We start from the raw sequence: 12,269 nt of genomic DNA on the forward strand, positions 1-12,269 counted from the left end.
CAGGCCAGGCAACAAGGCATGCTTCAAATCCTGCTTTTTCAAACTGATGCCTATTTTTGCCATCTATTTGTTAGGCTAATGGGGAAAAATCCTCACCTACATAATTAAACATAACTTGCTGCAAGGCTTCAGTTAAGATGGCAGTGAAGGATGGCTGATTGTGTATTTTTAAACTCTATTTTAGAGACTACTTCCTTGTTATTTTGAACATTTTTCATAGGTTAATTCTGTATCCCAAACTGTTGCCAAGATTATACCAAGAAGCATTCTACAAAAAGAGAACACAGAATTCATGGCACAACAAAAGTATTGCTAATATGCCAGTGGATACAATTCCTCTTCCTTTTTTGTGAATCTATTCTACTATAATCTCAGATGCAAAATTCTCATTTCCCCAGAACTACTGACCTATTGGTAGTAGGAAGTTTGGCTGAGATGTGTGTGTGTGTGTGTGTGTGTGTGTGTGTGTGTGTGTGTGTGTATCCAGGTACCCTAAACTACCCACTGACTGAATTACAGTCTCAGAAACAAAAAGAAAGCACACAGCAGAGTGGGTGGGATACTGTTGGATTTACACCAACAAAGATCTTTAGGAACAAAGAGAAAGAACCCACACAGTGTAAAATAAAGGACTGCACAGAAAGAACTTTTGAAAATAACTTCTGAAGTTGTCTGATAATTCATTGGCCAACATGAGTAGACTCCACAAATCTCTGAGTATAGTGTCTAAAGTGATAAGCCCACATATTTTTTTCCTAGATGACTAAACCCTCCTAGGGTAAAAAGACAAAGATATTTCTAATATAAATTTGCTTCAACTGTAGGAGAAGAGCTGTGGAAACTGTCTACTCTTGATTCTGAATACCACTATTTTCTTCTTTTAATTTCTCTTCCTCTGAACATCTTGGAACATGACATTCGGCTTCCAGCTGGAACTGCAGATAAGCAGCCTCTACGGGGGCTCCAAGCCCCTCCCAAGAAGGAGAAAGCAGCCCTGATTGGAGTGTCCAGCCTCACCACTTCAGATCTGCTAAACTGTTTCCCAGGCATCTGGTACTTTGAATCCCACCATTACAAAGAAGTGGATTCTAAGAATAGGAAAAATATCTGAGCTGCAAGATCAGGATGTATCTTCAGTTTTGCCCCAGAACTTACAGCTTTAGAGAACAGGAGAAATGAACATGAATGAGAATTCTCTCTGTTCTTCAGAGCCCCAGACATTAATCAGCTTAAATGACTTCATGTAGCAAGTCTACAGTCTAGTTTTAAAACACACTTCTTTCTCTGCCCAATGCTGCCTTAGGATTTAAGCCCCAATCAAACATGTGACTATAATATACATAGTATTTTTTTTTAACAAAATACGTTCTTTCCTGGGAGAACTCTTAAATATCAATGAAGTTATCTTAAAACTGGGGGTAGCAAAATACATATAGAAGACAAAAACAAACAGGAAAACAAACAAGCACACACACGCTTTAAATAAATAAAAAGAGCATATAGACTGAGACTATAATTTGATTCAAAGCATATCAGAATTCATAGTATAATGAGGTATTTCATTTTTGCTTAAACTACTAAAAAAGCCATGCATGGTCATCATGTGGCTAATGATTAATATTTAAAGTATTATCTAAGAAGGATCTATATTAGAACTATGATAGTGTTCTCAGTGATTATCAAGTAATTTGGAAGCATGCTCAAAGCACAAAAAAACTTGACATCTGACTAAACTGTTTTGGTTGGAAAGGTCCTACTTGTCTGAAATTTCTCTACAGGGGGTTATAACAAATATGAATTTTCACGGCAGCATCTTTCTGCACCTGCAAACCTAAACACAAATCCAGACTTTCTCAAAAACAAAACACAGATATGGGTCTTTCAGATTCTATCTGATGTACTGGCATATTTTAAAAAATAGATTTTTAAAAATATAATTCAGGTCTGGGCACAGAAGTTAAATTTAGAGAGAGAACGTAAACTCTTCCTTCACTTGGACTTCACTAAGGAAGGCTGAGAGAGAACAGGAGTGTGTTCAAATAAGGCTGTCATATCTAGGGCAATGAGGAGGTTAAATTAAGAAGGTGTCTTTGTTCCGCAACTACTCCCAGCTCTTTCCGAGAGAACCCCCCGCTCCAACACCACCACATCATCCTACAGATGGCTGAAATTTCCTTATCAGGACACAAACTATTTCTTTCCCAAATCATAAGAGATTACTACAGATTTTAAGAAAGGTGGAAGGACAGAGCATGATACAAGAACATGTTATGGAGTGTCCAAGATAAAGATCCCGCTGAGGAAAGCAGGGGGAGAAAAAGCAGAAATGCCAAAATCTACATAACGATTTTGCCTTGTTTTTGGAGACAAAGGAGAGCAACTGAAGAAATACTTCTGTTCTCCTCATGAAAGCAGGAGGGCCAGCATCACAGCGAGCATGGAAGGTGTGGAACGGCCATATCCGCCAGCACTAAGGTTTCAGATGAAATGATGGGTGCTTTTCAGACTGGACACTCACCCTGACACACAGGAAATCAGGAGACTGAAATCGAACACCTCAGTTGGGAGGCCATGCTTAACGGGGAGCAGCCAAGAGCACTGATGTGATCAAACGGAGGCCAGTACCGACGAGGACGCAGTCTTGGGGGACGGGGTTCTGGCTAGGGTTCTGAACGAATGCTGTCAAGAAGGGCAGGTTCCGGGGAGAGCAAAAGACTAGAATCTGAGAAGTGTCATGTTAAGAATTCTTGCATCTAATAAAGTGAACTATTTGTCAGACATTGTATCGGGCTAAACACTATATACATTTTACGTAATTCCTTAACAGTCTCTAAGAAGCGAGTGATATTATCCGCCACCTCCAGTTACAAACTAAGAGAGAAACGCATCACAGAGTCCTTCTTCTATAAAGTGAAGGGAAGGAAGCTGAAAGGACTTAACGAGGCAGCACGTGTACAAGCACTGAGCCAATGAAAAGATGCTCCAAAGTGCACCTCTCCCAGAGAATCACAAAGCAGAGAGGAATTTTAAAAAAAGAAAGAAACCCAGTCAGTCTTCACGGAGTTACAGCTCTACCCAGAGACAAAACACACTACATATAATCACACAGAACGACACAAAAGCAGTCAGACATGCTACGTACACAAATAACGAACAGAACCACGGTTTACAAAGATCGTTCCAGCAACTGTAGGCAGGAAGGTTAAAGGTGGGGCTGGCCTGGACAGAGACAGATCATTTACAAAACTGTTGTTACAACTGCTATGAAAATAAAATGGGGGCTTACTCCTACATGAAGGCAGTGGTGGCAGGGGCACCGAGAAGGAGCTGAAGGGCAAAACCAGAGCAGACGTATGTGAGCAGAGACAGGAGGAACAGCAGCCGGCCCCACAAAACGAGTGTGGAGGGCCCTTCCCAGGGATAGGGACCCCATGAAGCGGACTCACGAAGGCAGACTGGGAAAGGGAGTCGGGTTTGCATGTGCTGAGTGTAAGACAGCTGTGGGCCACAGGAGGAGGTAGGAGGACCAAGAGAAAGGTCTAGGAGGTTACAAACTCCACTGGGTTTAGGTGGAACTCAAGTAAAGAGGGTAGATGAGATGCCCCAGGGGCCATGTAGAATAGGGTCCTAAGACTGAAGCCCAGGGGAAGAGGACTTTCAGAAACGCCTGGCCGGCAGTGACCGGGACCAAGCAGAAGCAGCCGCTGACAGCGGAGAGTGTCCTGGAGCAGAGGGAGTGTAAGCCAAGGCCTGACGTATGTGGTTCTGAAATCAGGTAGGGGGCCAGAGAGTGGGGGCACACTTCTGGGGGCACAGTTTCAGATAGTGGTGGGAGTAAAGGCCAGGATGCAGAGTCAGAGGAAGAAAAGGTTAGAAAATGAACAAAAGAGAAAATGCAGGCCAACATTTCAAGAAGCTAGAGCAGACTAAGGAGATGAGCTATTAAGGGGAATGCAAGACCAAGGGCCAATAGGCTTTCTTAAAGATGGGACAGACAGGTGTATTTATGTTCCAGACACACATGCTTGAAAGAGAAGCAAAGGTGACTTACAAGCAGGACATGAGGTAATTGATAGGTCGTTGATCAATTCTCTCTAGAAAAGCAGAAACAGGAAGGTTACAGGGCGTAGGTAAAGGGATGAGGGGCAGGAGGAGGGTACTTCTCCCCGTTCAGCCTGGGAAAGTGATATGAGTAGGTGTGATGAAGGTTTGTGGCAAGGAGTGGAGGTAGATTGCCCCGCATCCATTAAGGGAGTGACGCCTTCTGCTGGGAGTGAGGGCAGATGCCTGAGAGAAGTGCCTTCCTAGGAAGCAGGGAGTGCTCGGATTGAGGACCAGAAGGACGGCCAGGCACTGCCCTCTTAGTAGAGACTGTCGGTCTACAGTGCCACCAATCCGCAAGGCTTTGTGCTTTTTCTCTAGCAGGGCTTGGCAGCTTAGAAGTTAGAAGGCACATGTGATTCATCCAAAGCCGGGATTTTGGCAGGCATCTGTGGGGAGAGGAGGACAGGGGGACAAGGCAGTTGAAGATTCTGGCAAGAGCATGGCTAAAATGATGGAACCAGGGGGTCTAGCCTGGCCAGGGAAGATGTGAAGCCAGAAGGAAGAAAAAGGACAAATCAACCACAAGTCTTAATTAAAGGAAAAATTGGTACTGTGAGAATAAGGGAGAGAGAGGGCGGCAAGGGCAGTGGATGGGATCAGACAGTGAGACTGAAAGTTCCACACTGCAGGAGAGGTCCAGTTCTGACTGACGCAAGTGTGGCGGGAAGCAGGTGGACTACCCTGGGAAGGAGGGTCTGGCCCTCAGGTGGAGGCGCGCGAGGTACTGGGTGGCTTACATGGGCAAAGGATGTCCAAGGATGAGCAGGAGACCCGGGCAGACGCAAAGGGGAGGCTCAGGGAGGGCTGCACGTGAGCGCACACATGCACACAGGCACACACATGCGCACAAATGCACAATCCCATGAAGTAACAAGAGTGGAAAGCGTAGGGAGGAGACAGCATATGCCTCAAGGGAGGGAGGGCTGGGTGCAGAGTGACAACATACTAAGGAGCAGGCAGGCGGCAGGAAGAGGCTAGGCCCCCTGACCTGGAAGGGTGCAGAAGTGAGTTTGGTAGAGGCCAAGGTGCACTCTCAGGAAGCAGAGGTTACAGCGAAGCAGCTGGGCGTTCTGACCCGAGAAAGGGGGCACCGCGTGTTGAGCTACTAAGGATGATGCATCACTGGCTTTTTTATAAGAAGACTTATTTATTTATTTATTTATTTGAGAGAAAGAGAGAGCAAGTGGCAGTAGAGGCAGAGGGAGAGAGAGAGAGAGAATCTCAAGCAGACTCTGCACTGAGCATAGAGCCTGATGTGGGGCTCGATCTCACAACCCTGAGATCATGACCTGAGCCAAAATCAAGAGTCAGACACTTAACCAACTGAGCCACCCAGACACCCCAGTACATCCCTTGTTTTACCACAGGGGGTGCTGCAGAGGTCATAGGAGAATGACAGGAGGGAGTTGGCCATGAGAAGCCACTCAGGCCAGGGGCAGGGACAGAGCAGCACAGCACTGGAAAGGAGATGACACCTGTGGTCAGTGGCTTCCAAAGCCAGCCATGTCCTAATCTCCGAACCTGTGAATATGGTATGTTACATGGCGAAAGGGATTTTTCAGATGGGATTAAGTGTAGTAGCATCTCGAGATGGAGAGGTTATCCTGGATTATCCAGGTGGGCCCAGTGTCATCACAGGTGTCCTTGCAGGAGCGACGCCAAAAGACCAGAGACGGAGATGTGACTATGGAAACAGAGGTTGGAGTGATGTGGGCCCACAAGCTAAGAAATGCAGGCAGCCTTTAGAAGCTACAAAAGGCAAGGAAATCGATTCTCCCCCCACCCCCAGCCTACAGAAGAAACACAACCCTGATAACCCATTGTAGATTTCTGGCTTCCTGAACTTTAAGATAATAAATTTGTATTATTCTAAGCCATTAAGTTTATAGTAATTTGTTACAAGCAAAAAAGGGAGGGAGGGAGGGAGGGAGGGATGGAGGGAGGGAGGGAGGAAGGGAAGAAAGAAAAGGAAAAGGAAAACAACCCCTGACTATAAGACAAACTAAATTATATACTACACTATAAAGACACACAGAGAAGTCCAAGAGTTTTAGCTTTTCCATGATGACTTTCATCTTGTTCTGAAATATCAATCATTTTAAAATTAATTCAAGTGTCCCTGACCTGCAGGGGCCCAAGCACACATTTAGCCTAGCTGCTCGGCCGTCTAACTCATGGGGAAACAGGAACATCTGCTGGGCATAAAAAGCAGAGCTTTCTAGGCCAGTGACTAAGGACAATTGGGATGTGTGGTTTGTGGGACAAGGTCGGTTTAGGGCGAGGGAGGGCTATGCTCCCTCAGTCAGACTTGCCCCCAGAGTGCTGGGATAGGTGCAGGTGGAGGTCCCCTTGGCTCATGGTCAGATAACATGAGGGGCAGCACCTGCCTTCACACTGGTCCTACACTGTCCCCCAAGCCTCACTCCCACCAGGAGGACCCGGGTACTCAGAGGCTGCCAAGTCCACAGGTCAGAGTGCACAGGCTGGGACAGCTTCATGAAGGGGGAAGGTCTTAGGAGGACATGGAACTATGAAGTTCAGAGAACAAGAAGAGACACAGAGGCCTCACACTTGGATGAAGACTCTGAACAGTTGAACAGGGCAGCAACAAGCAGGAGGCAGTGCACGGTCCACCTGACCAGCACAGAAGCAGCTCTGTGTTTACGTGCACCTGCAGATGGGGCTGGACTGTGGGGACTTGAATTCCAGGTTGGCATATCTGAACTTGTGATGGGCAACAGGGTGGGAAGAAAGCTTCAGGGAGATACAGCGGATGCTTAGATGACTGGCAGGGAGAGATAAGAGGGGAAAGTTTTAGAACCAACTTCAAAACCAAAGGAAAAAATATTTTAAAGTTTGAATCAAATCAGGATAGGCACATTTCACCAGTAACGAAGAGAAAATGTTTTTATATTTTCTGTCAACAGAAGGTGTTTTATATCCTTGTACACTCACTACCCCAGATGGTAAAATAAACCATAAATTATAAAACACTTTACTTTGTCTTGTACAAAAAGAAATTCAAAATAGGCCTATAGATACGCAAAAAACCTTTGTGTGCAAATAAAATACGCATACTCTTTTAAAAATATACACACACAAAATATACATATACATATGCACATTGTCTTTGTAGAATACATGCCTGATTTGCATGATGAATTGACCACGTGTGTGTCTGCGTGTCACTGGTACACCTTCTAAAACTTGAATATTAGGATGGAAATGTAGTAAAACTAAAGCAACACTCAGTATCTTTTTAATAGGTTTCCAATCAGGATACGAAAACTGTTTCATTTTATTTTCAACATTTCACTGTCAAAAGGTGAAAAGTTTCATCTCAGCAGGCTGACCTGAACACCATTATTACAATATTTACACAATTAAAATGGACAGTAAGAGTCAAGAGCACAATGTCACTCCAAAACTGAGTTCAATCTGATCATCTTTCTTGGAAGACTGGCCTGAGTTATCGCCTTTTTTATTCTACTGAAAGCTATTTTCAATTGTAAACCACGCCACTTCATCTTAGAATATAAATGTCCAGTCAGAGTAACACCGTATTTGAACACAAGCATCTTCGGTCATCAGGACAAATCAGACCTGATAACTGGTAAACTGCTTCCTCCTCGTTCAGGGCTGGAGGAGACGCCACTTCTGCGTGGAATGCCTGGGAAACTCATTACTTGTACATTCCGCTGACAATGAACATTCTACCTCACCCTGCTGTCCCGTTTTCAGGCATACCTTTTTTTTTTTAAGATTTTATTTATTTATTTGACAGAGATAGAGACAGCAAGAGAGGGAACACAAGCAGGGGGAGTGGGAGAGGAAGAAGCAGGCTCCCAGCGGAGGAGCCTGATGTGGGGCTCGATCCCATAACGCTGGGATCACGCCCTGAGCCGAAGGCAGACGCTTAACTGCTGTGCCACCCAGGCGCCCCTTTCAGGCATATCTTATACCCCAACTAGATGGCACAATTTTAAGCAGCCATGTCATGAACTCCTTAGTGTTTCAGTCCAGATCTTACATGGTGGTTTGTACAGACAGAGCCTCAAAAACGTCAGTAGCTTGACTGCTAAATTCTGAGTGAAGGCAAAGGCACACCTACAGGTCAGACAGGTCCACTTTCTCACCTGCTCATACTTTATGGTCACTTTCAGAGTTGGCAAAAATTAGAGTCCACAAGCTTGAGAAAGTCATATTTCAAAGTATTATTAGCCAAGGGATCCTCAGAGACTGCATCCCCTGCCCAACACTCATCTCTACTCTGTGGACAGTCATGGATTCTACTTACACCCTCCAGAGGGAACCCACCCCTGCCTTTACGATGTCACATGTTCCCTCACTTAGTGCTCGTCAGTACCTCTTTTGTCAGATCTCTATAAAGTCAAGGGAGAAAGTTCTATGACCCATAACGTACTATTACACAGTTCCCAATATTGAAATAGGGATTTATTTCAGGAACAGAAATCTCACATTTACCCCCCTTGGAGGTTTTTTCAGTTAATACTATGTCACCAGGGAAAATCTGGAGGTGAGGGGGGGGGATTCTCTGTTCTGCAGGTGTTCTCACGCTAGTTGATGGACCTTGAAGTGTCCTAGAGGAAAAACCCAGAAATCGTGTTAATCCTCTCACTGGCTGAGCTCAGGGAAGAATGCAGGCACCGGCCAGAACCCAACAGCTCTCTGCCATTAGCTGAAATCTGCCTTGCTCCAGAAACAAAAGCCCATTTCAGCTTACCACGCCAACATATGATTCAGTCCTCAGTGGAGGTAAGAGAGGACCCTGGTCTGAGGACACACAGGGACCTGATTCCTAAGGCCCTGCATCACTCATGGCCAATTTTGCTACGTGGAAGTCCTGACTTCAATCACCGGCTGTTCTTATATTTTCTTGGTCTCTGGCTGCCTTGAGACCCTACGGCGATCCATTTACACCCAGCCACTGGGTCACAAGCCTGGCCTGTGTCCTGTGGCTGAACCTGGACTACATCTGCCCTTGGGGCTCACAGCTCCTGACAGGCTTTAGCTGGATCTGGGGCCGACCCACTCCACCCTCCTGACCTGCAATGACCACACAGCATGGGCCCAAGATGGGCCCAGGGACAGAGAGAACAGGCAGGTTGCACTGGCTTGCCCCAGTCAGAGCCAACTCTCCGTAACGATCTTCCATGTTCAGAAGTGAGAAGAGGTTACCCAGAAGTCATTCAACATTGACTGATCAGGAGCACAAAGAACAGACGCTGTGAAGAAACAGGAAGGAGAAGGAGGAAGAGACCCCCTACCTGGGGAACTTACTCTAGGTCTCATTACGTGACAGTCTCATCACAAGTCAGCAGGGACCCGACTCCTGCCTGAGCAGGGACTGTAGCGTTCTTACAAGCTACTACCACCTCGGGCCTCCATCCTGCACACAGAAGCCCGAGGAGGTCTCAAGCTCCAGGGTGCCGGGCCCCACCCCCTGAGGTTCTAATTTAATAGGCCTCAGGAATACCCGTGCATCTGGGTTTTCCAAAGCTCCATAAAGGCATCTGATGAGAAGACTGGGTTGAGTATGAAATATTTAGTATTTCTTAAATGTGAGCTGCCAGCACTTGGTATCTTTTTCTTTCCCTATTTGCTTCACTTCTCCCCCATTCTACTGCCACGGCCAGGATTAAAATTGTTAGCCCTTTTGGGATGCCTGGGTGGCTCAGGCAGTTGAGCATCTGACTCTTGGTTTCAGCTCAGGTCCTGATCTCAGGGTCATGAGTGATTTCAAGGTTGTGAGATTGAGCCCCACGTCGGGCTCTGCGCTCAGCGGGGAGTCTGAATGAGATTCTCTCTCCCTCTCCTTCTGTCCCTCCCTGCTGCATTCTCTCTCTCTATCTCTAAAAAAAAATAAATAAATCTTTTAAAATATTGCTAGCCCTTTTGCATAATAAAAACTACTAGATGTAACTTAACAAAATGTCGTGAAAAGTAAAGCAAATAAAAAGCATTAGCTTCTTACTGCTGGTAAAAATGCAATATAATTATGCAAATCTGATGCAATTATTTATATAAACTCCCCTGAAATATTGAAAACAAAGACCAAGAAGAATAGAAAGGGTAGCAGAAGATTTGGTACCCTGGGTAAAGATGAGCCCCCTGAAGTCACAAGCCCCCGTGCCAATAGTCAGTGTCAAGCAAGCCCACACAAGCTGCTCTGAGCATCATTAGAGTCCGGTGGAACGTGATGGGGCTTCACCGGCTGCTCCAACATGTTGCCTGGCCCACAAATTCCATGCAACACATCAAAACAGATCCCTCGAACCTGATCCTTGGGTGGTCTTGTGCAAGAAATACCTGCTCATACAAAGAAAGACTAGCACGTATTGCTCATGATGTGCACACCGTATTCAACACCCTTTACATGGACAACTGAGCTCATCCTCCAACAAGCCCCAGAGGTAGGTATGGTAATTTCCTTACATCACAGATGAGGAAACTGAAGCACAGAGAGACAGAACAACTTGCCCAAGGTCACAGAGCTGGAAGGTAGTAGCACTGGGTTTCAAACCCAGGGAGTCCAGCTCCAGAGCACACATTCTGAATCACTAAGGCTTCCATTAGCTTTGTTGTTTTCCAGTGAAACCTATAAATCAAATAAGTTGGGTGGTCTGTGTAGGCAAATGATTTCCTTTTAATTAACTCACTTAAGTGTTCATTCCTTGCCAAAACTAAGACTGTTAGTGGTTCACCTTGGAAAACAGTTCAACGGGAGCTGCTGCAGCCTTCTGTTCTGTCAAGTACTGCTCCCACGACCACGCTTCCTGTGCAGCCACGGAAGGCACTGGAAAAGAAAACAGTGACTTTTCTTGAAACAATTAGTGACAGAAAAATAATATCTAACTGAAGATACACTCAACAAGCAGGCTGATTCATCAAATAGGTAATCAGGCAACCCAGCAACTAATAAAAACCTTATCTCTCACTTTCCATGAGCATTGAGTGAAATCATCTGACCAGTCCATATGCAGCTTCTCCTGTTTCAGAACAAGCCTGTGAATAAACCCCCACCCACGCCCGGGAGGAAGACCACCGAGAAACGTAAATGGGTGATAACACGTAAAATGGGTCATTTCTTACTCCTCTCAAAGAGGAGTAAACAGGTACAGGTTTTTAAAACATGATTTGGTTCATTTTAAGGTGAATGACCTGATAATAACTGTATAATCTCCTTGCACTTTCATACCTCTTTTGGGGATAAATGTCAATTGGTACAACCTGTTGGAAGGCACTGTGGGAATATGTCAAAAGCCCTAAATGTATTCATATATTTTGAACCAACAATTCTGCTTCCAGGAATTTGTCTTAACGCGATTACAGTGAATGTGCCCAAGAGGCAAACATGAGGGTTTTTATCCTTGAACTCCTCATAATAATGAAACATTGGAAACAAACTACAGGTCCATCAAGAGGGGGGTTAATTAAATGCATTGTACAGACGTGTCTTTTTAATAATAGGCTGTAAAATTACATTATAGAAGATTAATGGCAGAGAAAGACTATGTTAATGATACACTATGAGTGGGGAAAAAAACAGCAGTTTAGAAAACAAAATGATCCTTTTTGTTAAAATATGTAATCAAAATGTGAAAGACTAAAATTATGTAAATCAAAATCTTAAATTAAGTCACCTTTAGCTGCCAGGATTATGGCTTCTTCCCTATTTTCTCTGCACCTTATTTTTCTGCTTTCCACATTTTCTAGATCAATAGTTATCCTTTGTAATTCAATAAAAATATCATTTTTAAATAATAAAAATCTGAAAAGGGTTGATAATTTTAAATTTCTACTTCTATGTCCCAGTAATTCCCCCTCTAAGATTAACAGGCTAAGTAGTCATGATAAAAGTTGATAGTAAAAATATACATCAGAACATTATTACAGCAAAAACACAAAATAATATGACAGAAAGGTCAAAAAAGACTATAATACATGTACATATATACATAGGCACATATAAACATATGATTTTGAAGTTATCAAAAACTATTTTTAAGTAACAAAATATCTTGAGAATTTTCTAGATTAAGTAAAATCAAAGTAAGGACATAAAACATAAAACAGATTATATTATCCTAAATTTTAAAATATAAATTTTACATATATTGAGACATTCATTCATTCAGCATATG

At 44.2% G+C, this 12,269-nt stretch overlaps 1 protein-coding gene across 3 annotated transcripts in view; it reads right to left on the reverse strand.

Moving 5' to 3' along the window:
* The window catches only part of L3MBTL4 (L3MBTL histone methyl-lysine binding protein 4), a 416,563-nt gene that overhangs the window by 273,826 nt on the left and 130,468 nt on the right, over positions 1-12,269 (reverse strand). For all 3 annotated transcript variants that reach the window (XM_087869962.1, XM_087869961.1, XM_045781801.2), the window contains exon 5: positions 10,830-10,921. In XM_087869962.1, the coding sequence (XP_087726088.1) occupies positions 10,830-10,921 (92 nt within the window). The remainder of the gene's footprint in view (positions 1-10,829; positions 10,922-12,269) is intronic.

This window comes from Ursus americanus, chromosome 19, assembly GCF_024610735.1.
Source record: "Ursus americanus isolate L20-20 chromosome 19, mUrsAme1.1.p, whole genome shotgun sequence".
Lineage (NCBI taxonomy): Eukaryota > Metazoa > Chordata > Mammalia > Carnivora > Ursidae > Ursus > Ursus americanus.